Here is a 24188-nt window from a genome sequence, read left to right as displayed (position 1 = left end):
CTCACACCGCCCCTCGACCGGTTCTCCACCCAGCGCTGAAGCGCCCTGGAGTCAATCCTAACGTGCTCCAAACTCGCCCTTCCAAGGGAGCTTCCAGAAGGCCGCTGGTTGAAAGGGGGGAGCAGGCAGGCCTCGGAAAAAAATCAAAATAATTGTGGAAAGAAACCCGGAAGTCGATGAGACGAAATTGGGAGTCTATGTCCTAAAAACGGCCGCCGCGGCTCGAGTTTGACACGGAAAGGGGCTCCGTGCGCATGCGTAGAGGAGGGACGCCGTAACCCGAGTTTGATGCTGGCTCCTGGCCAAACACGGCTAGCGCATGCGCGGGGCTGCTACCGGAGCGCTGCAGGTGAGCTGACCTGCAGAGGGATACGGAAGGGGGGGGGGGCGTCCTCCTGCTGCTCTCTGTCCACAACGTCCCTGCCAGGTGGGCCGCCTGCAGGAGCCCGGCCGAGTGGTGGTGGTGAAGTCTCCCCTAACCAGCGCCCACCGCCCCTCCCCTCCTCCTCCCCCTCCCCGCAGGGCCGCCGGCATGAACCCCGCGCAGGGCACGGTGGGCAGCGACCCGGTCATCCTGGCCACGGCCGGCTACGACCACACGGTGCGCTTCTGGCAGGCGCACAGCGGCATCTGCACGCGCACCGTCCAGCACCAGGACTCCGTATCCTTTGGGGGGTCGAGGGTCGGGGTGGGAGTCTCGGCCGGGTCCCCGCCGGCTTCCTTAACGCCGCCCGCAGCAGGTCAACGCCCTGGAGATCACGCCGGACCGCACCATGGTGGCCGCGGCAGGTAAGGGAGGAAAAGGGGGCTGGGAGCCCTGGAGAGATGCTCAGGGCTTGGCTGGCTTTTCTGGGGAGCTTCCTCAGGCTTTGCGACCGGTGGGCCGGGGGCAATAGTTGAGGGTGAGTGGCTTGGGCGCAGGGTGCATAAAAATCGATGCTTTTAAAATATTTAATTTTGCACATAATTTCAGTAGCGAGAATAGTGCTGGCACAATGTTGGAAAAGGGATGCCATGCAAGACTGACTGTTGGATAACTCAAAAGATTCTTTTTTAAAAAAAATGTTTTTATTTCTTTTAAAACACAAATATTTCATCATTCGTCAATCATTAAAACATCGAAGTACAAATTTTTTGTGTGTGTGTGCCCCACCCTCCCTACCCCCCTCCTCCCCACCCACCCCCTGACTTCCCAGAATCCATACATGGTATGGATTTTTAACAAACACAGTCTAAAATCTATTGAAGGGGGAAAAAAAGAAATAAAGAAATTAATGACATTCTGCATTGACCTTAGCTTCTTCTTACTGAACTAACTTTAAACAATTTAAATCATTTCTGATCTTAAGCATAGGCTAACTGGAATTTCTTGGTCCCGTATTTATTTTGTATATAGTCAATCCATTTTTTCCAGTCTCGTTTATATCTCTCATTTGAGTGATCTTTAAGATATGCCAATATTTTAGCCATCTCGGCTAAGTTTGTGACTTTCAATGTCCATTCTTGGATTGTAGGCAAGTCTTCCTTCTTCCAGTATTGCGCCACCAACAGTCTTGCTGCCGTTATTAGGTGCAGAATCAAGTTAGTCTCTACCACTGTAAAGTCAGTACATATACCTAGTAAAAATAACTGAGGAGTAAACTTTATCCTTCTTTTTAAAATATTTTGCATAACCCACCATATTTTTATCCAGAATGCCTTAACCTTTTGGCAGGTTCACCATATATTGTAATATGTAGCATCGAGAGAACCACACCTCCAACATTTAGGCTGTACATTCGGATACATATGCGGCGTTGTCGCCACACTGGTGGGCTGCTCATGTGTCCTTGCCTAATCAAAAGGAAAACACCAGACGAAATTCCTTGGGATGAGCAAAAGCCTCGAATGATCCTCGAAGGGCTCTTTTATTAGAAAAAGTTAGTTACAGCGTCATCAAGAAGGAGCGTATCAAAAGGCATATATTATCACACATGGCACAAATAAGCTAATGAAAAGTTCACAGCATTCTACAAATAAACCAATAGAAAATCACATCATGGCAAAGGGTGGGCAAAGGGGGAACAGAAGATTACAAGCTGCATGGCATTGGGAGGGGGAGAGAGGGAACAGAAAGCTATAGCACAGCATAGGGGGGGAGGAAGGGCATGTGTGGGAGTAGGCTCACACAGTTCTTGTTACATTAGGCTGCATAGTGAGTTATGACCGTTAGGCCAGAAAGATGTTTCTGGTGCAATGTTTTTGCATCCCTGTGTATGTGTGTTTCAGACAGCCGAAGCTGTCCTGCACGCAAACATCCAGAATGAATTCCAACATACATAGAAGCCAACTTTTTAGGATCTAAATGCCATCTATAGAACATCTTGTAAAAATTTTCTCTCAGATTTTGAGCTTGTGTAAATTTCACATTTCTTACCCAGATTCTTTCCCATGTATCCAACATTATTATTTTATTAAACATTTTTACCTTTAAAAACAGAAAGAAAAACACAACAAGGAAAAAAAATGAAACATACGTAATATAAAGTAATTATACAGCCTTTTGAATCAGCATTCAAACAATTCTCAATTGCACAGAAATGGATAAATTCACCTTGGAGTTAAGGGACAAGGAAGACTCAGAGTATTATACAGTTTGGGGAATAGGTACCGTGAGGGAGGCATGCTTGACACCTAGCTAGTGCTATTTCTCTCTGCCTGAAACTGTTTTGTTGCTTTGACTTCTTTATGAATTAGTTGGTGTCCCTTGTCCAGGTTACCAGCACATCCGTATGTATGACCTGAACTCCAATAACCCCAACCCGGTGATCAACTACGATGGGGTGAGCAAGAACATCACCTCGGTTGGCTTCCATGAAGATGGACGGTGGATGTACACGGGGGGCGAAGACTGCATGGCTCGCATCTGGGACCTCCGGTGGGATTTTTAGGGTTGACCTCATACCTTACAGGGCAAGCCCAAGACAGGCCCCAAATAGGTAGACATAGAAAGGGGGCAACCGAGGAGGAATCAGATGTTCATTTTGCCCATGCAATGGGCACCTTTGCACATTGAACAAAGTGGGGAAAGGAGCTGACCAAATGTTGTTTTAGAACAGGAGTCTCCAACCTTGGCAACTTTAAGCCTGGAGGACTTCAACTTCAAGCTTGAAGTTGCCAAGGTTGGAGACCCCTGATTTAGAAAATCAAATGCCTCAGATTTCATGGCATCTTACATGTGTGTGTGGAGAGAGATCTTGTAAGATTTTGCTCCCTTGTTAAAGGTGGATCATTCTTACAATTTACAGAGGACAATTGCAGCCCACCAAGGGCACTGTGGACATCACAAGGCGCTGAGTGCCCGCATAGATATAGTTTCAGCTTGAGTTGGGGGTGCCCACCAGGCCGGCCTGTGCATCCCATCGTTAGCAAGAGAGTCTGAAGGGGAAGCTGGGCAGCTTTGAAACCGGTGGAGTGAGAAGCTGCTCCAAAACTCTGAGTTTCTTAGCGTGATATTAAAGAGTCAACACCACAATGATTGTTCCTCGTGGGTGCTGAATCTGAGTGTGTGGTTTTTTCTCCTGTGAGCAGAATCTGTATCGGAGGCACCTCAGTATGAGTTTTGGTGAAGTTTCATCTTTTCTCCAAAGTGCCTTCCTGAGGTTTGCTGCTTTATGGTTTTGCCTTACATAGAAAGGGAAAGTGAAGGGATGAAGAGGGAAGGAAGCCAGTGAGTAAGCCCTGCTCCTTGTAGGACTGAAAAATACGCCTTGGGAATTCTGAGGGCCTGAATGCTTCGAGGTTTTCCCAGAGAGGGCAGATACCCTGCTGAAGCACAAGCAACTAAAGTAAGGGTGAATTCTGTGAGTTGAAGTCTACAAGTCTTAAAATAGCCAAGGTTGGACACCCTTCTTAAAGATGCCTGTACTTTTTCTGACAAAAACATTTGCCATCCAGCATCTGCAGCTGAAAACGTCTCTCCTGACCTGATGCCCAACCAGGGGTGAAATCCAGCAGGTTTTGACAGGTTCTAGAGAACCGATAAGGGATATTTTGACTAGTTCAGAGAACCAGTAGTGGAAATTTTGAGTAGTTTGGAGAACTGGCAAATGCCACCTTTGGCTGGCTCCAGAAAGGGGCGGGAATAGAGATTTTGCAGTATCCTTCCCCTGCCATGCCCGCAGAACCAGTAGTAAAAAAAATTGAATTTCACCACTTCTCGCAACCTGTTGTGGAAGAGAAGGCCCAGTGATTAACCTTTAAGAAACCCGGCCATTTAAGGAAAGCAGGGATGGCTATGCCAGAGCAGTCTTCAACAGCATCATGGCCATCGCTGTTAGACTCTTTGGAAGGTCCCTGGAGTGTAAGAAGTCCCAGCAGTCCCTTAGCTCAGTGTTTTTCAACCACTGTGCCGTGGCACACTAGTGTGCCGTGACATAGTGTAAGGTGTGCCGTGGGAAAAACACTTCATATATAGTCAATATAGGCACAGAGTTAAATTTTTTAAACATTTTCTAATGGTGGTGTGCCTCGTGATTTTTTTCATGAAAAAAGTGTGCCTTTGCACAAAAAAGGTTGAAAAACACTGCCTTAGCTCACCCCCATCATGTTGTTTGTGTCTTCCTAGGTCACGCAATCTTCAGTGCCAGCGCATTTTCCAGGTGAATGCGCCCATCAACTGCGTCTGCTTGCATCCCAATCAGGTACCTGAGGCGGGGTCCCCTGCTCTTGTGTTGCGTGGGGAAAGAGGGTGCAGGAAGGACCAAAATCTCCCCTGGTTTGTTTCCTCCCAGGCTGAGCTCATTGTCGGAGACCAGAGTGGCGCTATCCACATCTGGGACCTGAAAACGGACCACAATGAGCAGCTCATTCCAGAGCCAGAGGTCTCGGTCAACGCGGTACATATTGATCCAGATGCCAGCTACATGGCTGCGGTCAACAGTTCGGTAAGGACAGCCTGGGCTGGAATAACTTGAGTTCCTCGGTTAGTCTTCGCCGTGGCATAGAGGCAGCGGACCAGGTGCTTTCACTCATCTCTCCTTTTGCAGGGCAACTGTTACGTCTGGAATCTCACGGGGGGCATTGGAGATGAGGTCACCCAGCTCATCCCTAAGACCAAGATCCCTGCGCACAACCGCTATGCACTCCAGTGCAAATTCAGCCCGGACTCCACGTGAGTAATTGGTGAGATTGCTCTGTTTTCTTGGCCCTGGAAAAGCAGGGATCTTCCCTCTTGGGGAAGGGTAGGAGAAATGTTGGCCCTGGCAGACCAAGCTGACTTCGGGCAAGAGGAAGAGAGTTGACATGCAACATGTGGGCTGAGCTATGGTCATGACTGGGTGGCATTTCCCTCTTATAGTGGGCCTGCGTCTCCTGACATGCTCTGTCCAACCTCTGATGCACTTCAGACTTGGAAGAATGTTTGTAAAAGCTGATCTGGAACTCAAGCCCAGTCATAACTGGGTGTTCTGACCGAGGCTTCCCGAGAGAATGAAACAAACTCCTGGTCCCGACAAAAACCCCTTTTATTAATTAACTGTGAATTTCGCTCATTCACATCCAACAAAGTCTTTCGAAGGTGGATTTACAATCACAGACCTTATCTGGCTTGGAGAGCTGCCAGGCCGATATCTGCAGAACTTGGCAAGGAACCTCAGAGAGTCACAAACCAATTAAGTGAACTAATTGTCTCCTGAAAACTCCCCTCCCCTTTTGCTCCTCTTTTCTTTCCTCTGGGAGGGGCCATTCATCCTCCACCTGTGGCCTTACTCCCAAGTCGACCCCTGTTCTTTAGCTGTTCCCTTCGTCTGGCAACTCTGCGCATGCACACACTGGGAACAGGCTCCAGCTATTCTTCTGCCTCACTGCTGTCTGACTCTGAAGGCAGCTGATAACTGGCATATGGCTCTGGTCCCCTCTCTGCCTCCGACGCAGAGCCCTCATCAGAGCCTTTCCCAGACTCCAGGACTGGCCCATCTTCCTTCCCAACCTCCTCACTGTCCGAATCTGCTGCCAGCTCTTCTGGCTGCTGGCGGGCCACAACACTGGATGGGGAGCAGAGAGTCCCTCTTTCCTGCCCTGTCCAGTTCAGGCTCAAGTGGTAAACAAGGTGGCCGAGAGATGGGGTCAGGGACATGGGGCAGGTCCTTCCAAAAGAGATAGTTAAGACCCCGCCAAGCCTTGCCCATATTAGGAGACCAAGATCTACCCTGAATTTGGGGGCCTGATTAATCAGGCCTGATCCAGCCACTCCTTTCATCTTCTTTGCCAATTCTTGATCTGTCCAGTCTTGAGGCCCCTGGGGGCCATTTTGAACCATCTTTAGTTGGTTCCCACTTCCTCAGATAAGGCCAGAAAAGGCGCTAACCTGCTCCGATTTGGAGTAATGGGCCGGATCTGCCAGGCTCCTGCTTTCAGCTGGTTTGCTTTCTCTCCTTTCTCCAGGCTTTTGGCCACTTGCTCTGCTGACCAGACGTGCAAAATATGGAGGACCTCCAACTTCTCGCTGATGACGGAGCTGAGCATCAAGAGCAACAACCCCGGGGAGACTTCCCGTGGCTGGATGTGGGACTGTGCCTTTTCGGGGGATTCTCAGTACATTGTCACAGGTGAGAGGGGTGGAGCCCATAGGCCCACCTGGGAAAGAAGCTGCTCTGGGGCGGCCATCCTGGAGCAAGGAAGAGTGGATGCATCTTTTGCCCAAAATATAAAACACAGATGCCACTTCAGTAGCGTTTTGAACACATCTGTTCTCCCTAGAGCAGTACAAGTAGTTCTCAACTTATGACCACAATGGAGCTCAAAATCTGTTGTCTAGTGAGACAGTACTTAAGTGACTCTTGCCCCATTTTATGACTTTCCTTGCCACCATTGTTGAGTGAATCACTACAGTTGTCAGATTAGTAACACGGTTGTTAAGTTTATCTGGCTTTACTTGTCCGAAGATCACAAAAGGGGAATCACATCTCACACACACACCGGGACACTGTGACCGTCATGAATGTGAGTCAGTTTGCCAAGTGCCTGAATTTCAATCATGCGACCATGGGGATGCCACAACAGTCATAAGTGTAACAAATGGTCATAAGTCACCTTTTTCAATGTTGCTGTAACTTCAAATAGTCACTAAACGAACGGTTGTAAGTCGAGGAGTCCCTACATTATCCCATATTCTGCAAAAGGAAAGAAGGACCCATTCACTGGCCAGCCCCTGTTGTAGAGGCAAGCCATGAACTGCTCTCTCGGGCTTTGTGATGTTCTTTTAAAGCCTAAGGTCCTGGAGTTGGAGAGGCCCTCGAGCAGAGGTCCCCAAACCTGGCAAGTTTAAGACTTAAGCTCTGCTGGCTGGAGAATTCTGGGAGTTGAAGTCCACAAGTCTTAAAGTTGCCAAGTTTGAAGGCCTCTCTGTCCTTGAGGCTGTAGAGCCCACCCCCTGCTCTGTGCATAAATCCACACGGAATCAGTGCAGGCAGATTGTTCGGTCTCTGCTTGAACCCATTCAGTGAAGTGGAGGCCTTGTCCATCCTGGGGCCACTTCCACCCTCTTGTGCTGTTTGTACCATTAGGAAACATATTCTTCTGCACCCAATACACTGGGGAGGGGTCTTTGCCTTTTGCGGGACGCCCCTTTGACAACTAAAGGGGCTGCCATCTTGTGCCCCCGATGGTCATGGATGTCCAAAGGCTGGGCCCACGGAGTTCCCTCATGCTCTCAACACGTGACCTGGTCCTGTTTTCTGTGGGGGTCTTCCAAAATGAATTCTTAGCTGAAATCTGGCTGGGGAATTCTGGGAGTTGAAGTCCACAAGTCTCAAACTAGTGTTTTTCAAACGTGGTTACTTGAAGACATGTGGACTTCAACTCCCAGAATACCCAGTGTAGGTGGACTTCTAAAAGGGAGGGGGGAAATGAGCAAAATGAGGAATTCTGGCAGTTGAAGTCCACGTGTCTTGAAGAGGCAACGTTTGAGAAACATTGTTTTAAACCTTTGCTGGCTGGGGAATTCTGGGAGTTGAAGTCCACAAGTCTTAAAATTGCCAAGTTTGGGGACCCCTGTTTTAGAGAAACGGTCAGCCTTTGGCTATCTGTCCCTCCTTTCTGGGTGCCACTCCTCTGAACTCTCTTTTTCCCCCTGCAGCCTCGTCAGACAACTTGGCCAGGCTCTGGTGTGTGGAGACGGGGGAGATCAAGAGAGAATACAGTGGGCATCAGAAGGCGGTTGTCTGCCTGGCTTTCAACGACAGCGTCTTGGGCTGAGGAGCAAGCTGGGATGGCACCTCTTCACCCGCCGGGCTGCCTTCTGGACAAAGGAAAGGATTCCTGCTGGGCCCCATTAGCCACTGCTTCTTTCTGCCGAGGGAGTGGAGCTGGCTGAACTCGGCTGAGGCTGCACTCCCTGCCCTTTGGTTTAGTTAGCAAGTGTGGCTGGGGCCCCTTGTGCTCCCCATTTGTAGCACCTTCTTAAAACCAGCATGGAGCTGGCAGAGAAGGCTTTGAAGCAGGGCGATGACGGGTATCCTACTCTTGGCTGCCTCTAGGAAGAGCCTCTTGTGCCCTGAGTCTGGGGTAAGCTGGATCTCCTTCCTGAGCCCCTTTTTCTGCCCCCCTCCCCCAACCTTTCCCCCCAGGCTTCATTTGAGAGCGGGCACTGACTCCAGAGTAATTATGGGCTCTGCCTGCTAACCAGCATGGTGGCAAAGGGAGAAAGGTTGCCATTGAAGAGGGTGCCCTTCCCCTTGCAGGAGGGACAGGCTTCAGTCTGGTCCTCCCTTCCCCAGGCAGCCCTGCTGGGTCATCTGGCTTAGAAGAAGGAGGGAAGGGGAAGCCTCCTCGTCAGCCAAGAAGGCCGACTTCTCTCTCTAACCGAACATGCTCACATCCCAAATCAAAGAGTACCATACATGATGGGTGTTTTTTTTTTAAAAAAGGTTTTCTTTCACATAATGTTTGTATGGATCTGACCTTCACCATTAAGCTACTTCTATCAGAAACAATTATTTACAGGTTACAGTTGAAAGCGACAAACTTCGTAAATGTATGTATATATGTATATGTATATATATACATATATATATATCTCAAGATGACCAAGTAGTGGAGTTGTTTTCCTTCTGGCTGATCCAGAGTCCTGAATGAGGAGGTGGGAGGCTCTCTTGGGAGGCTGGAGGATTTGGGTCAAGCACGGGGGGAGGGGGGAATTTGACTTCAGGTCTTGATTGGGTTCAAGGGTAGCCGAGCCGGACCGCGGATGTTGGTCTCTGGACCTTCACTCGGGAAGGTAGTAGAAACAGATGGAGACACAGATGTTGTTTGGGAAGCAGATGTCAATGCAGAGGTAGATGAGCCGCTGCTTTGGAGGATCTGTGAAGAGCACAAAGTGTTTGTAGAAAGGTGGGTTTTTGGGTGTGGGGGAGGGAAACAGAGTCCTTTGGATAAGCTATAAATGTTAGCAGGGCAGAACTGCAATGGCGGTTGCTTGTCTTCGGGAACTGGAGGGGGAAAAAACCCCAAAATTCATTTTGATTTTAAGACCCTCTAATCCAGGGGTGTCAAACTCAAGGCTTGGGGGCCAGATTCAGCCAAGGGGTACCTACCGTATTTTTCAGAGTATAAGACAGACCTTTTTCCCTCAAAAAAGAGGCTGAAAATCTGGGTGCGTCTTACACACTGAATGTAGCATTTTTTGCCTCCTGAAACCCCGCCCCTTCACCAAAATGGCCGTGCAGAGCCTTTAGGAGGCTTCCAGGGTGCTCCTGGGGGGCTGAGGAGGGCAGAAATGAGCAAAAAAGGAGCCTTTTTTGCTTGTTCTCCCCCCCCCCCAGCCCCCGAGAGCACTCTGGAAGTCTCCTAAAAAAAAAGGTCCTACATTTTTTTGACAAAAAACAGGCCTGTTTTGAGAAGGTTTGCAGAGTGCAAAAACTTTTTTTTTAATTGCCTCTTCAAAATTTTGGTGCATCTTATACTCCGAAAAATACAGTAGATCTGGCCCACGGGGCTGCCCTGGAAGTAGCAAAGGACTGGACCACAGTGCCTCTGCTAGCAAAAACGGAGCTCCATTTTCACTGGCAGAGGGTTGTAGGAGGCCGGCACAGCCAAAAACGGAGCCTGGGAGCCCCTTTTAGCTGGAAGAGCACTTAGGCCCCCACAGGCACTCCCAACACAAGTAATGTGGAGCTGGCCATGCCCACCATGGCCATGCTCCCTCCCACCCACCCCCAGCCCCCTGAGGTCAAACACAACCCTGGTGCGGCCCTCAATGAAATCGACTTTGACACCCCTGCTCTAATCAGTGGTCCTCAACCTTACCAGCTTTGCGGCCGGTGCAGTGGGGGGGGGGTTTCCGTGCACGTGGTAGGCGAGTGCGTGCTTGAGTTCCCGCTGCTTGCGCAAATGGAGCTGCATGCAGGCGCTCGCCTGCTGCTTGCATGGCCCAGTTCTGAATGGGCCACAGCCCAGGGCCAGGCCGCAGCCCGGGATTGGTGACTCTGCTGTAGATCTCAGCTTTTGCTGCTATTGACTTCGGCTGCTGCCACATGTGAGGCTAACCTTTCATCCTTCCTGGGAGGAGGGATCCCCGTCAGCCACATAATGTTGACTCCTGTGGGAGTCAGAGTGCAGGTAGGTTCAGAGGTTCTGGATTAGATTCGACCCCTTCCTTCTGCTCACTGATATCTGCAATGTTCTCCAAGTATAAAGAGGTTTGTTCCTTGGTATTGTGTGAGTTTGTGCGCTTTTGAGTCATTGTTGACTCCTGGCAACTGCCTGTTCAAGTCCCTCCAGTTTTTGTTGCAAAGTTTTTCAAAAGGACTGTATTTTTCGAAGGATATGACGCTCCTTTCCCCCCCCCCCAAAAAAAAGAGGGTGACAATCTGGGTGCATCTTATACACTGAATATAGCATTTTTGGCCTCTCGAAACCCCGGCTCCTTGGCAAAAATAAACATGCAAAGAGTTTGGGAGGACTGCAAAGTGCCCCTGGGGGCTGGAGAGGGCAGAAATGAGCGAAAAACAGCCAATTTCTTGCCCGGTTTTGCCCCCCCCCCAGCCCCCAGGAGCACTCTACAAGCCTCCCAAAGCCTACGTTCGCAAAAAACTGGCTGTTTTTTGTTCATTCTCCTCCAGCCCCCAGAAACCCTTTGCACGCCTTTCAAACTCTCTGCATGCTCTGTTTTTCACAAAAAAATGAGGTATGCAGAGGGTTTGGGAGGTCTGCAGAGTGCAAAAACTTTTTTTAAAAAATTACCTCTTCAAAATCTTGGTGCATCTTATACTTCAGAAAATACTCTAACTTGCCATTTCCTCCTTCCCAGGGCTGAGAGGGAGGGACTGGCCCAAGGTCACCCAGCTGGCTCTGTGCCTTGAGCCAGGACTTGAACTCCAGTTTCTATGTAGCCAGGTGCCTTAACCCCTAGGCCAGATGTGCTCTCTTCTGCCAGGTTTGCCTCAGATGAATTAAACTAAGTTAGCTGTGCTCCAACAGGTGCGTCCTTGCCCCAACCACACCGCCTGTGCCAGTGATGGAGGCCAGATGCCCACCCTCACTACACTTTCTGAGTTAGAAAGGGAGCCTCTGGACACGAGATGTTGCTGCCAGCAGCTCCCAACAAATGCCAGCATTGGCACATCTGATTGGCACCAGGGGGATTTCAGTTTAACTTGCAACTCAAAGGGAGCAGAGACCCCCTGGGAGCTTTGGCACAGCTGCGCCCATCAACTTACCATCTTTCTTCTTAACCCAGCGGATGGGCACCTGCTTGCACAGAGCCCGGGCAGCCTCTCCTGCCTCCACCGGCTGCACCAAGCTCCCTGGCACAACCCCTAAGAATTCCCGGTAGTATTGGGAGCCGTGGTTGGGAAGCAGCAGTGGGTCCTCCTAGCAAAGAAAGGAAGGATGGTGAGGGCACCTCAGCATGGCTCAGGGAACAGACTGACCCACTCAACCCCTGCATCCCAGGACCCCCGTTGCAGACTGCTGAACCGTGGGAAGCGCTTCCCGGAAGAGGCACTGGGGTACCAAATGCCCGCTCCACCTGCCTGGTATCCCTCAAGAAGGGGCATGGTTAGTCTAGTGAAGAGAAGGACCAGGAGAGACACAATAGCAGTCTTCCAATATTTGAGGGACCGCCCCGGAGAGGAAGGGGTCAAGTTATTTTCCCAAGCACCTGAAGGCCGGACAAGGAATAATGGATGGAAACGGGAACAAGGAGGGATTCAACCTGGAAATAAGGAGAAATTTTCTGACAGTGAGAACAATCAACCCATGGAACAGAAGTTGCCTTCAGAAGTTGTGGGAACTTCATCACTGGAAACTTTCAAGAAAAGACTGCAAATTTGTCAGAAATGGTGTAAGGTCTCCTGCTTGAGCCGGGGGTGGTGGTGTGTTGGACTAAAAGACCTATAAGTTCCCTTCCAACTCTGTTAATCTGTTTCCATGCTGCTGCTCCCCAAAAGAAGCATTTAAAGACCAGATTTGCCCGGGGAGTGCTTTCTAGACTGCAGCCACAAGGGACCGAGAGGCTGCTGTTCCTCTAACTCAGGACTCTCCAAAGTTAGCAAATTGAAGACTTGCATGGCTAGCTGGTGAATTCTGGGAGTTGAAGTCTAGAAGTCTTCAATTTGCTAACTTTGGAGACCCCTTGGCTGGGGCTGCCACTTTGGGAGAGGCCCGAAAGCAGGGGTGTCAAACTCAAGGCCTGCAGGCTGGATGCGGCCCGCAATGTCGGATCTGGAAAATGTAAGGGGCCATCCCACGTCACTTCAGCCCAGTCTACACACTGCAAAGAGGAAATATGCCAGCAGTTTGAGGAGTGGCGTCAATGCTGGACATGGCCACCCAGTCAACCACGCCCAGTGAGGGGTGTCAAGCTGACCACACCACACTCACCATGCCTGCCCCCCCCCCACGGCCAACCACAGCCCTAATGCGGCCCTCAGTGAAATTGAGTTCAACACCCCGGCCCTAAGGCTACCCTGAACTGGATATCCAGGGGGTGGGATATGCGAACAGGTGCACTGCATCCCCCCTTCTTCCCTCTCTGCCTCTGGAGGCGTCTTAGCTGCATTGGTGAGGAACGGCAGCTCCTGACCTGGCAGAGCAGAAACCTGAGCCCAGCCAGCTTCCTTCTGACATTTGCAGCAAAGAGAGCCCTCTGTCTTCCAGAAATCGGACCTCTGCCCTCCAGGCCTGACGCCACCTCGCTCTGACTTTTCCAGTGGCAGCAGCCTTTCAGACAATGTGGCTTTGTTTCCGCTCACCTGACGGGAATCTCCCAAAGCTAGCCATGAGTTGCCAACCTCTCGAATGTTATCTATTGCTTTTCCATTAGGGCAGCGGCGTCCAACCTTAGCAACTTTTAAGACTTGGACTTCAACTCCCAGAATCCCCCAGCCAGCCATGCTGGTTAAAGTCTTAAAAGTTGCCAAGGTTGCACACCCTTGTTTTAGAACAAGTGCCAGCAAGTTAAAAATGCCTCACAAGCTCAGAAAAGACAATGAGGAAACTGAAACCACCAGCTGGTTGGGTTACTGGCAGTAGCTTGCAAACAAAGCCCTGAGGCAACCATGGGCTTCGGGCGTTGATCCTAAAGACACACTTCTGACATTCAGAGATGTAACTCTTCCTGTGAGTGGAGGGCATCTTGCTTTGACAGCTAATCCGAAATCTCTCCACCATTATATCTGTTTTTCATGGTGGTTTTTTTGCACACAGCCTAGAGAGAGTTCAGCAACTGAAGAGAGTCGGAACTGATTAATGGAGTGATGAATTAAGGAAGGAAACTGGTTGCCTTATGCCCTTTGGCTATGCCAGCCTTCTCCTATTTAGTGCCCCAGAGATGCCTGCTGGAGATTGGGAGACTAGCTGCCTCCTGCACCCAGAGCTGCCTGGCAAGAGAGGATGCCTTGCCCCACAGAGGCAGCCCTCGTGCTGAGAGAGAGAAGGAGGGGATGGATGGATGGATGGATGGATGGACAAATTAATTGGAGAGATTCTTCTTAGGCCAGGCTGTTGCAGGCACTCACCTTGTGTTTTGATAGGTTGAAGGAGGCCTGGGCAGCATCCTGATCCTGGGCATTCATCCTCTTCAGGTAACAATTGCTGTGCCCCGACAGCTTATAACAGACATAACCCTACACAGAGAACCAGGCAAAGCATGAGGCCCACAGCCTGTCTGGAACTCGGCTGCCCAAGTGGTAGGTGAACGTACAAACAAAATGCCATTTGTATGAGTGGTGTATGGGCATGCCTACCACTTGCGCAGAATCATCCCTTCTCCACCTCCCACTCACTGCCACTGCCTCATCTACACAAGCTGGAAAGATTGGAGATCACTGCATTAAAGCCGCCCCCCCCCTCCGGGTTACACCAGACCTCAGTCCAAGCTTGGGAGATGCCCTTCCCACATGCCAAAGAGCCATCCAGACCTGTTCACTTGCCCCAGCAAAGAAACAGAACAAGAACGGTTCATTTCTGGAAGTCACCTGGACTCACTGAGACCGAGTTAAGCGGCCATATCAATGTTCTACATCAATAAATGACCTTCCAGGCAACCCCACTGGAAACTGATCTCTGCACCTCTGTCCTTCAAATACGCTGCGGATGTGGGGAACGGGAAAAGGCTTTCAGGATTCTCCCAGGTTCTGGGGTTTGGGGGAATCAGAGTGTGCCTGTCAGACAAGAATCTCAACTCTGGAACACCCAACACTCGCTCCCGTCTCAGAGAGCGGGGGGGGGGGGTCCAATGAGCAGCAAGCCTTGTTTTCCTCCTGGGGAGGGGATAGCAGCAGCCCAGGGCCATCAAGAGGCAATTGACTGACCCCTGCTAGAGCTGGCTGCCAACATAGAATCCCAGCCACCTGCTGCCAGAATGGGGCATCTGCCTTCCCATCTCATTGTCCGGTCCTAAAAATTGCTGAAGAGACCCAGCTGTTGACAGAACATGCCTCTTCCCTCTCCTCACATCCCTATGAAATGGACACAACCCCAGATAGACACATGTTCTCCCCTTTAACTTTGAAAGGCAGCCCAGTGCATGCTCACATTCTTGCAATCAAACAAGATGGCGGTGGTTTGGTTACTGGAAGTTGTGATGTAGTAGGTGATGGTTTTCTTGGCCTTGCTGACCACCACAGACTGGTTCATCGAGGATCCCGGGCGATTCTGGAAGTTTAGTCGCATTACTTGCGAAAGTGGCTATAATGACACAACACAGAGTGTGAGGACTTTGGCAAGTTCCATCAGACCTTCCAGCACCCACCTCTTGTAAGTCTCACATCCCTGCCCCTTCCTAGGTCCTTTTAGGACAGGGCTGGGCAACTCTGGCCCCTTTATGACCTGTGGAAATCAGCTCCATGCTGCCTTGAGAATTCTGGGGGTTGAAGTCCATAGGTCATGAAGGGGCCATAGTTGCTCACCCCGGTTTTACATCAGAGGGAAATGGGACTGGCTTGCTGTTGCTTTCTCCAAAAAGTGTCTGAACGTGGCCCAAGTTGATCCCTGAGCCTTGGAGATAGAAACCAGCTTGGTCAGTTGATTCTGCTTGAGGGCTCCTTGGTTCACCGAGGAACTCTGGGAGATGAAGCACCAAAAGAGACGCCTAGAGCGCCACTGGAGGGCCAGTAAATCTGAGTCAGACCGAGCACTGATGAGAGCCTTTATCAGAGCCTTTCTCGTGGCAATACGGGTGGTGAAATGTTCGCATTTTGCCGCCCTTATTGCATCCGCTGAATCGCGCCCAGCCGCCTTGTTTAGAATAACCCGCTCCCTCTTGAAAGGGAGGGACGCGGATGACCCTTTACAAGGTAGAGCTGAGGAATTTGTTCAGTATTTAACGGATAAAGTCGCTTGGATTCGGACAGAGCTGGACTCCAATTGCACGGTACCAGCCGAGGTGCCGGGGGAAGGTCTTGAGCATATTTCATGGATCGAGTTTCAACTTGTCTCTCCTGAGGAAGTGGACAAGGCCATGGGAGCGGTGAGTGCCTCCACTTGTATACTGGACCCGTGCCCCTCCTGGCTGGTTTCGACCAGCAGGGAGGTGACACGCGGCTGGATCCGGACGATAGTTAACACCTCTCTCTGGGAGGGAATTTTCCCGCTCCTCTTAAAGGATGTAGTGGTGAGACCCCTCCTGAAGAAACCATCTCTGGACCCAGCCATTTTGAGCAACTATTGTCCAGTCTCCAACCTGCCCTTTGTAGGGAAGGTTGTTGAGAAAGTGGTGGCCTCGCAACTCCGACGGTCCTTGGATGAAACCGATTATCTGGATCCCTTTCAGTCGGGTTTCAGGCCGGGTTACAGCACGGAAACTGCTTTGGTTGCGCTGATCGATGATCTCTGGCGAGCCAGGGATAGGGGTCACCCCTCTATCCTTGTGCTCCTTGACCTCTCAGCGGCCTTCGATACCATCGACCATGGTATCCTTCTGCGACGGTTGCGAGAGGTGGGAGTGGGAGGCATTGTCCTTCAGTGGTTCTCCTACCTCTCGGACAGGTCGCAGTCGGTGTTGGTCGGAGGGCAGAGGTTGACCCCAAGGCCCCTCAATTATGGGGTGCCGCAGGGTTTGGTCCTGTCCCCCCTCCTATTCAACATCTACATGAAGCTGCTGGGTGAGATCATACGCCGGCACGGGATTAAGTACCACCAATACACGGACGATACGCAGCTGTATCTGTCCGCCCTGTGCCACCTCAGCGAAGCAGTGGAAGTGATGTGCCAGTGCCTGGAGGCTGTTAGGGTCTGGATGGGAGTAAACAAGTTGGCACTCAATCCAGACAAGACCGAGTAGCTTGCAAGAGCCGAGGTGGCGCAGTGGTTAAATGCAGCACTGCAGGCTACTGCTAGATCAGCAGTTCAGCGGTTCAAATCTCACCGGCTCAGGGTTGACTCAGCCTTCCATCCTTCCGAGGTGGGTAAAATGAGGACCCAGATTGTTGGGGGCAATATGCTGACTCTCTGTAAACCGCTTAGAGTGGGCTGAAAGCCCTATGAAGCGGTATATAAGTCTACTGCTATTGCTATTGCTACTGATGTTCCCTCCCAAAGATTGGCCAAGTATTCCATCTCTCAGTCTGGGGGGTGAAATTATACGCCCCTCAGAGAGGGTTTGCAATTTGGGAGTCCTGGATCCGCAGCTGACTTTAGAACACCATTTGTCGGCTGTGCCCAGGGGGACCTTTGCCTAGGTTCGCCTGGTGCACCAATTGCGACCCTACCTGGATCGGGAGGCCCTTCAGATAGTCACTCATGTCCTTGTGACCTCAAGACTGGATTACTGTAACGCGCTCTACATAGGGCTGCCCTTGAAGAGTGTTCGAAGACTTCAGCTAGTCCAGAATGCAGCCGCGCGAGCAATCGTGGGTGCACCCAGGTACACCCACGTTACATCTATCCTCCGTGAGCTGCACTGGCTACCCATTAGTCTCCGAACTCGCTTCAAGGTGCTAGTCGTCACTTATAAAGCCCTATATGGCATCGGACCTGGGTACCTGAGAGACCGCCTCCTGCCAATTACCTCCCATAGACCGATCAGATCGCACAGACTAGGCCTCCTCTGGATTCCATCTGCCAGCCAATGTCAGCTGGCGACTTCCCAGGGGAGAGCCTTCTCTGTTGCAGCTCCAGCCTCTGGAACGAGCCCCCCATGGAGATCCGGACCCTGGCTACTCTCCTGGCCTTCCGCAAAGCCACTAAGATCTGGCTGCTCAGGCAGGCTGTTGAAATAGCCAGCCCCACGGTAACTATGAATGTTGTGCATTTTAAATTGTTGTTTGTCTATTTGTCTATTTATCCCCTTCCCTTGTTTATTGTAAGCCGCTAGGAGTCCTTCGGGAGTGGGCGGCATACAAGACCAATAAAATACAAATACAAATACAAAATGATTCTTGGTAAACATTAATGTAATTTTGGTGGGGGGGACTTTTGAGTGAGGGCTGCTTCCATTCCAAGGCTAAGGCCACACAGCTGGTTTCATGCCTAAGGAGGGATTCAGACTCACTGGCACCTCAACTACTACACCCAGAACTCATATTAATGTAATTGCAAGAATTAAGGTATACAAAATTGTTTTATTTCCATTTCTAAAGGAAGCAAAGAGTCTGATGGAAATATACCCAGGAATGGATGTCTTTGAGGTGGTTTCTTAATTATCCTGGTTTTGCATTTGATTTGATTGTGTGCTTTTCAAATTGTATATTTTAGTGTGTTGTAAAATGCTCAGAGTTAGGCAGTTGAAAATTTTAATAAATAGATTAGATTAACAGAGTTGGAAGGGACCTTGAAGGTCATCTAGTCCAACCTCCCACCCAAGCAGGAGATCCTATATCATTTCTGACAAATGGCAGTCCAATCTCTTCTGGAAAGCCTCCAGTCATGAAGCTCCCATAACTTCCAAAGGCAACTTCTGTTCCATGGATTGATTGTTCTCACTGTCAGAAAAAATTCCTCATTTCCAGGTTGAATCTCTCCTTGATCAGTTTCCATCCATTATTCCTTGTCTGGCCTTCAGGTGCCTTGGAAAATAGCTTTATATTGTTGATTGAGTTGTTGTAATATATTGTTTATATATTATAGCTGATCAGTATTTCCAAGCAATTTCAATCCTCCAATTACTTAAATTTTTAAATGATGGCATATTTCCACCCCATTTTGAATCAATAAGTCATTGATGTTGTGTTGAGAAATTGCATTGAGAAATTCTGTCCAGTACTTCCGATGGCCACCAGCTTCTTCTAAAATTATTCTGTCTATAAAACCATGGGTTTTTCTTGCTCTTTTCGTTTTTGTAAAGCTGATGGAATTGCTTCATCCCTAAAGTATTTTTTTTTCTTGGAGCCAAGACTGAAAGCATGGATTCTGGAAATTCTTCAAATACGGATTCCTCTAAGCAGGCTGCCTCCCTCTGCCATTTGTTTTAATGCCAATTACACAATTAATATGGCCATCTAATCCTCTGCAGTGAACTGTGGGCAGTAAACAATAATCCAAAGGGATTAAGAAACAATTGCAACTACCAAGATACAATGAGCCAAATGAGCATCTTCCATCTTATTGATGAGTCACAAATAGACACACAACAGACACACAACCTGGTAGCTTCACCTGGTTGACCCTTAGCATAGATGCAAAATTGGTACAATCAACACTATAAGCCACAGTGGGACAGTGGTTAGAGTGCAGTACTTCGGGCTACTTCTGCTGACTGCAATTTGGCAGTTTGAATCCCACCAGGCTCAAGGTTGACTCAGCCTTCCCACCTTCCAAAGTGGGCATAATGAGGACCCAAATTGTTTGGGGCCAGAGGTTGACTCTGTAAACCGCTTAGAGAGGGCTGTAAAGCACAGTGAATCAGTATAGAATTGCTACGTATTAGCATATTACCTCATCCATCAGCTTCATGTAGATGTTAAATAGGAGCAGAGAGAGAAGAAAACCCCAAAGTAGTGGTGAGTTATGGGGCGTACTGGTGCCTGGTGGGAGCACCAGGTACCATTCCAGTACGGTGCTCCGGAGGGCACACCAGCCCGTCCATCGTCCTTACCTGTATTTGACCCAACTGGGCCATTTGCGCACAGCACGCGTCCACATAGTGGACGCCTGGCCCCATCACAGCGTACCGGTTTTGACGGGATCCGGAACCCACCACTGGACCAACATGAAGCAGGTGGGGAACAGTCAATTAAAGAGCATCAGAGTTTAAAGAAAAGAATTCTTAGAGATGCTAGAAAATATATTAAAACAGAAAGTATATATTTAAAAAATGAGTCTAAAAAACGAGGAGCAGAAGCATTAGATGAGGCTAGTATGAAGGCTGTGTAGTAGACGCACATCCTCAGTTGTTTGGATGCGTCCAGAGTCACAAGGCATGGCTCCCTGGGTGAGGAATCTTCCCATATCGGCTTTCAAGGAGGGGAGGGCAAAGTACTTCAAATACCAGAATACTTGAATGAAAGCCTTCTGGTGTTTAAGTACTTCAAATTTAGTTAAGTATGCCATAAGGACATCATAGTCCTTGTTGGGTTCACTGGTAAAACCAAAACTTGTGCTTCCAACTCCTAGTCCAATCCCCTAAGCCAGCGGTGTCATTGAGGGCTGCATCAGGGCTGTGGTTGACCTTGGGGGGGGGGGCTGACTGGGTGGGTATGGCCAACTTGACACCACTCCCCAAACTGCTGGCATGTTTCTTCTTCGCATTGGGTAGATCAGGCCAAAACTACGCTGGCCTGATCTTTCCTCTTCGTGTTGGGTAGACCAGGATGGCCCCGCGAGCTGGATCCAACCACATCACAGACCGCATCTGACCTGCAGGCCTTGAGTTTGACGCCCTAAGACAGTGATGGCTAACCTTTTCCCCATTGCATACCAAAGGCTGGGGGGGCAGGGGGGCCATGCGCGGGAGTGCCCACACCCATAATGCTATGTGCGTGACCCCCGTGCGCATGCAGGTGTGACACTCCCCCACCCTCCCCTCCGCTTTTGGCCCACAATGGACCCATTTTCCGCCCTCCTCAGGCTCCAGAAGCTTTCTAGGAGCCTGGGGAGGGCTAAAACGGCCTCCCCAGCTCTCCCGGAGGCTCCCCTAAAAACTCCGGAATGCGAAAAATGGCCGAAAAAGAAGGCCGAAGTTAGCTGACAGGGCAACGCCTCGCGCGCCCTAACAAATGGTTCCGCATGCCACCTGTGGCACATGTGCCATAATTTCGCCATCACGGCCCTAAGATGATACCATAATCAGTTCCATCAAATCATGTTGTTAACTCAAGGGGGCAATGTATCATGTTAAAAAGTTTTATTTCGTGTTCATTTTCATTTTATACAATCACATATATACTGTGCATGATTAAGGCCATATAACATTAAGCAATAAACACAACTCTTCTTATATTCCAAAATACAAAACCAACATAGCGCTTCAACCCTCCATACACCCTTTCTTTCTCCCCCCTCCAACTTTTTCTCCCCTTCAACATTCCCCTCTTCTACTTCCCCTCCCCCTCTAACGTTCCTTTCTCCCCCTCCCTTCCATCTCACCCTCCTTCCATTCCCCTCTCACTCCCTCTCTACCCCTCTCTCTTCTTTCCCTCTACTCCTCACTTCGGTGTATTTCTACTATCCATCGATGTATTTGGCTTCTTATTTTATACTAAAATTAAAAAAAGGAAAAGAAAAAGGCAACAGTATACAAGTGCATTCTTGTTGTTCTAAAGATTAACATAAACTATATTACCCCCCTCCCCCTATAATCCCCCCTCCCTTCCGACTTCCCAAATCCCATACCCGGTATAGCTTTTTATCAAACACAGTCTCGAGTATATTAAAACCAAGTAAGTTAAAAGTGAAAAGAAAAAGGAAAAGAATAAAAGAAAAAAGTACTAAAAAAAAAGAAAGAAAATCAATAAACTCTCTACATTGAGCTCAGCTTCTTATCATTAAACAAAAAGGAAAGAAAAAAAAAACCTAAGCGGTTTACATCATTTCTAATCTTCACTAGTTAATTACCTGCAGGATTTCAACATATATTAAAACCAAGTAAGTTAACCAAGTAGAATTTTTCTCTAGCTAGGGGCCTTATCCCTTTATCTAAATATCTATCTATTTTCAAACCCTTAATTTGTCTTTTATGCTTCCTTTCTCTCTGACACAATTTAAACACATCTCAAGTTCTTCTCTCGGTTTCCTCTTCCAGCTCTTCTCGTTCCTGCCTCTATCTGTATCCATATACATCCATATACACACATATATATATACACGCCCATATACATACACATACATATATTTTATATTCATCCATACTCCTCTCATATATGCTCCGCCTTCCTGCAAACTCCCTGGATGTATCCTTCCAAGCAGTATATTCAGATAGCAATTTTTACAGTTCCATCTCAAAGTAAGCTCTCATTTAACCTCCACTACCCTCCCATCTACACCACACCTCCCAACTCCATCCAAATTGGGCCGCGATCCAAGAGAACCACCACGATTTCCGCCCTTCACCCTGGAAAATAAGTCATCAGTAATTTATATAAAGGAAAATTCAAAATTATCCATTAAGTCTTTTTAGATCCCATACAATATATCTTCCCCCCCCCAAAAAATCAACATCAGTTCGTTCAACCTTAATGTCTCTTCCTCGGTATACAACTATATCATTTTATGCAAAACAAAAGTCACAGAATGTTAACCAAGTTCAAAATTAAGCCAATATTTTGGGTCAGTTAATTAAATATAATTTTCTTACAGAGGAATTATATCATTTTAAAGCTGTTTGATATAGTAAAATAGTTGCTTTCTCTTTTGTAATGAGTTCATATATGTCTCCTTAATCAATAGTTAATGATCATAGATGTTGCTGCAATCCACCTTATTTTCCCATTTGTCTAGGAGCACGACTGGGTCCTTGTTCTCTGGTCTCCTGCTCTTCCGGAAGGGGAAAACGATACTTCCTGTTTTGTAATTGTGTGTTACATTGTTTCTCTTGTCCTTCTCTTTGTCTTTCTCCAAGTCCAGGTGATTCAAGATGTTCCGCCTTTAAGATCTTATGGTAAAAATCTCGGGCTTCCCATACAGAGTTAAGACAATATTTTTGCTCACCGAATGTGATTATAATACCAAAAGGCACATCCCATCTATACTGTATCTGACGATTTCTGAGTTCTTTAACTAGAAAAGCATAGTCTCTCCTGGCTCTTAACATTTGAGGTGGTATTTCCTTGAAAACAATCAAGCCCTGTCCATCAATTTGCAGCCTGGTATTATAAAACTCTTGTAGCATCGCGTTTCTGGATTCTCTTGTAGCAAGATATATAATTACATCTCTCGGGAGCTGTCTCTGTTTTGCTACCCACGAATTATGACGGTAAATTTTCTGGATCTGCCAATCAAATTTGAGTCCCGGATTTCCCACCAAACGACTGAAAGCCTCTGAAAAAATCTGTTTCAAGTTCTCCTGATCGTTTTCACGCAATCCCCTAACTCTTAATGCAAGCTCTGTCTTTTTATAATTTGTCATAACAAGTTGTTTTTCTGCGTTTTCAACTTTCTGTTGCAGCACTTCAATTTTGGATGTCAGGTTGGCGTTGGCTTCCTCCAGAGACTCCAGCTTATCTTCCATTCCACCAACATAATCTGTCAATACTGTTACAAATCCAATCATATCATCCTTTGTTTGAGCAATCAAGCTTATCACATAAATCTGAAATAAGTTGCTTCATCTCCTCTCTGAATTCTTTAAGAGTCTCAAAAAGAAATTCTTTCGTTAACAAATCTCCAGTAGGGGGCATAGAAGGTAAGGACTGCAGCTTTGTAACAAATGCTTGAGATATATTGCTAAAAGTACGTCTCCCCGACCTTGATTTCGGTGCCATAATAGAAAGAAAGCAAACAAAATTTTCAAGTCTGGTCTCTGCTCGCGTTGATTTCAGATAAAATAATTTCAGTAAACTTTTAGAAGTTGATAAGAAAAGATCTTCGAGGGAGTGAAGCTAAATAATTTATATGAGGTTATTCCTTTGATTCTGTGCCAGGAAGTTGGAGATATAATTCTGTGCCAAGAAGTTGGAGATATATCATTATAACAAATGCGGAAGCTGTAAAATCGCCATTTTAAAAACCATTAAACAAAGGAGTTTTTTCAAAAGAATTTTTTATAACATTGAAGCTGGTATTTTTGATAGAGCAAACAAAAAAAAAGTTCTCAGGTTGGTCTCTGCTCGTGTTAATTTTCTATAGCCTAGTTTCAAAAGATTGTTCTGAGGGGGGGGGGTCACTTGCCTTGTACTGTAAAAAACAGCTGAGAAGATCTGACCGGAGTTAAATGACTCAGCCTTGGCAGAATCTCTTCCTCCGTTCACAGCCAAAAAAAACAAAAAACTGCAAACTTCAAAGAAGATTCTCACCGACTGAATCGACTGCTCTCTGCTTTTTTCTAGCCTGAAAAAAGAGATATCTAAGGTATTAAATAGATAATGAACCAGAACTCTGGAGGCAGCTCAGATAAGCTGCCGGCGGTGGCAGGCCCCTCCCCAGAAGTCCTCAAGGGGCAATGTAGAGGTGCCACCTCCATCCATGTTCCACTGAATTTGATTGGGTGCAATCAAGGCTATTTCAGTGATGTGAATGATTCTGAACTTGACTGGGAAGGATGCAGATAATCAGTTTCTTTCAGGATCCTCCAGAGCTAAAGGCAATCAAGTCTTCTCACTAACTCTCCCAAGGAG

At 48.2% G+C, this 24188-nt stretch overlaps 2 protein-coding genes across 4 annotated transcripts in view; one reads left to right on the top strand and one right to left on the bottom strand.

Annotated features, from left to right (window-relative positions):
• The first annotated feature begins 211 nt into the window (after positions 1-211).
• Positions 212-10688, top strand: MLST8 (MTOR associated protein MLST8). Of its 2 annotated transcripts, XM_014064761.2 has the most exons (9): positions 212-349; positions 523-661; positions 738-789; positions 2755-2917; positions 4607-4682; positions 4773-4925; positions 5028-5152; positions 6424-6587; positions 8117-10688. In XM_014064761.2, the coding sequence occupies exons 2-9, from the start codon at positions 533-535 to the stop codon at positions 8233-8235; spliced, it is 981 nt and encodes a 326-aa protein (XP_013920236.1). In that variant the 5' UTR covers positions 212-349; positions 523-532; the 3' UTR covers positions 8236-10688. The 2 variants fall into 2 exon arrangements, with proteins under 2 accessions (XP_013920236.1, XP_087584905.1); XM_087728779.1 differs by lacking the exon at positions 212-349 and having other exon boundaries at positions 378-661.
• Positions 9216-24188, bottom strand: part of BRICD5 (BRICHOS domain containing 5) — a 26814-nt gene continuing 11841 nt past the window's right edge. For both annotated transcript variants that reach the window (XM_087728782.1, XM_087728780.1), the window contains exons 3-6: positions 15016-15168; positions 13998-14105; positions 11697-11850; positions 9216-9339 (exon numbers count right to left, since the gene is read on the bottom strand). In XM_087728782.1, coding sequence (XP_087584908.1) covers positions 9245-9339; positions 11697-11850; positions 13998-14105; positions 15016-15168 — 510 coding nt within the window. In that variant the 3' untranslated portion in view covers positions 9216-9244. The remainder of the gene's footprint in view (positions 9340-11696; positions 11851-13997; positions 14106-15015; positions 15169-24188) is intronic.

The sequence above is a fragment of the Thamnophis sirtalis genome, unplaced genomic scaffold, assembly GCF_051295495.1.
Source record: "Thamnophis sirtalis isolate CommonGarterSnake01/CBP01778 unplaced genomic scaffold, rThaSir2_p1.2 scaffold_14, whole genome shotgun sequence".
NCBI classification, from domain to species: domain Eukaryota; kingdom Metazoa; phylum Chordata; class Lepidosauria; order Squamata; family Natricidae; genus Thamnophis; species Thamnophis sirtalis.
Note: the sequence above shows the minus strand (reverse complement) of the source record. Positions and strands in the feature narration are given on the sequence as shown.

Coding starts and splice junctions, on each gene's coding strand:
- MLST8 (XM_014064761.2), top strand. CDS start 533: ATGAACCCCGCGCAGGGCACGGTGGGCAGCGACCCGGTCATCCTGGCC. Junction 662..737: donor CCGTCCAGCACCAGGACTCC/GTATCCTTTGGG, acceptor CGCCGCCCGCAG/CAGGTCAACGCCCTGGAGAT. Junction 5,153..6,423: donor AAATTCAGCCCGGACTCCAC/GTGAGTAATTGG, acceptor TCCTTTCTCCAG/GCTTTTGGCCACTTGCTCTG.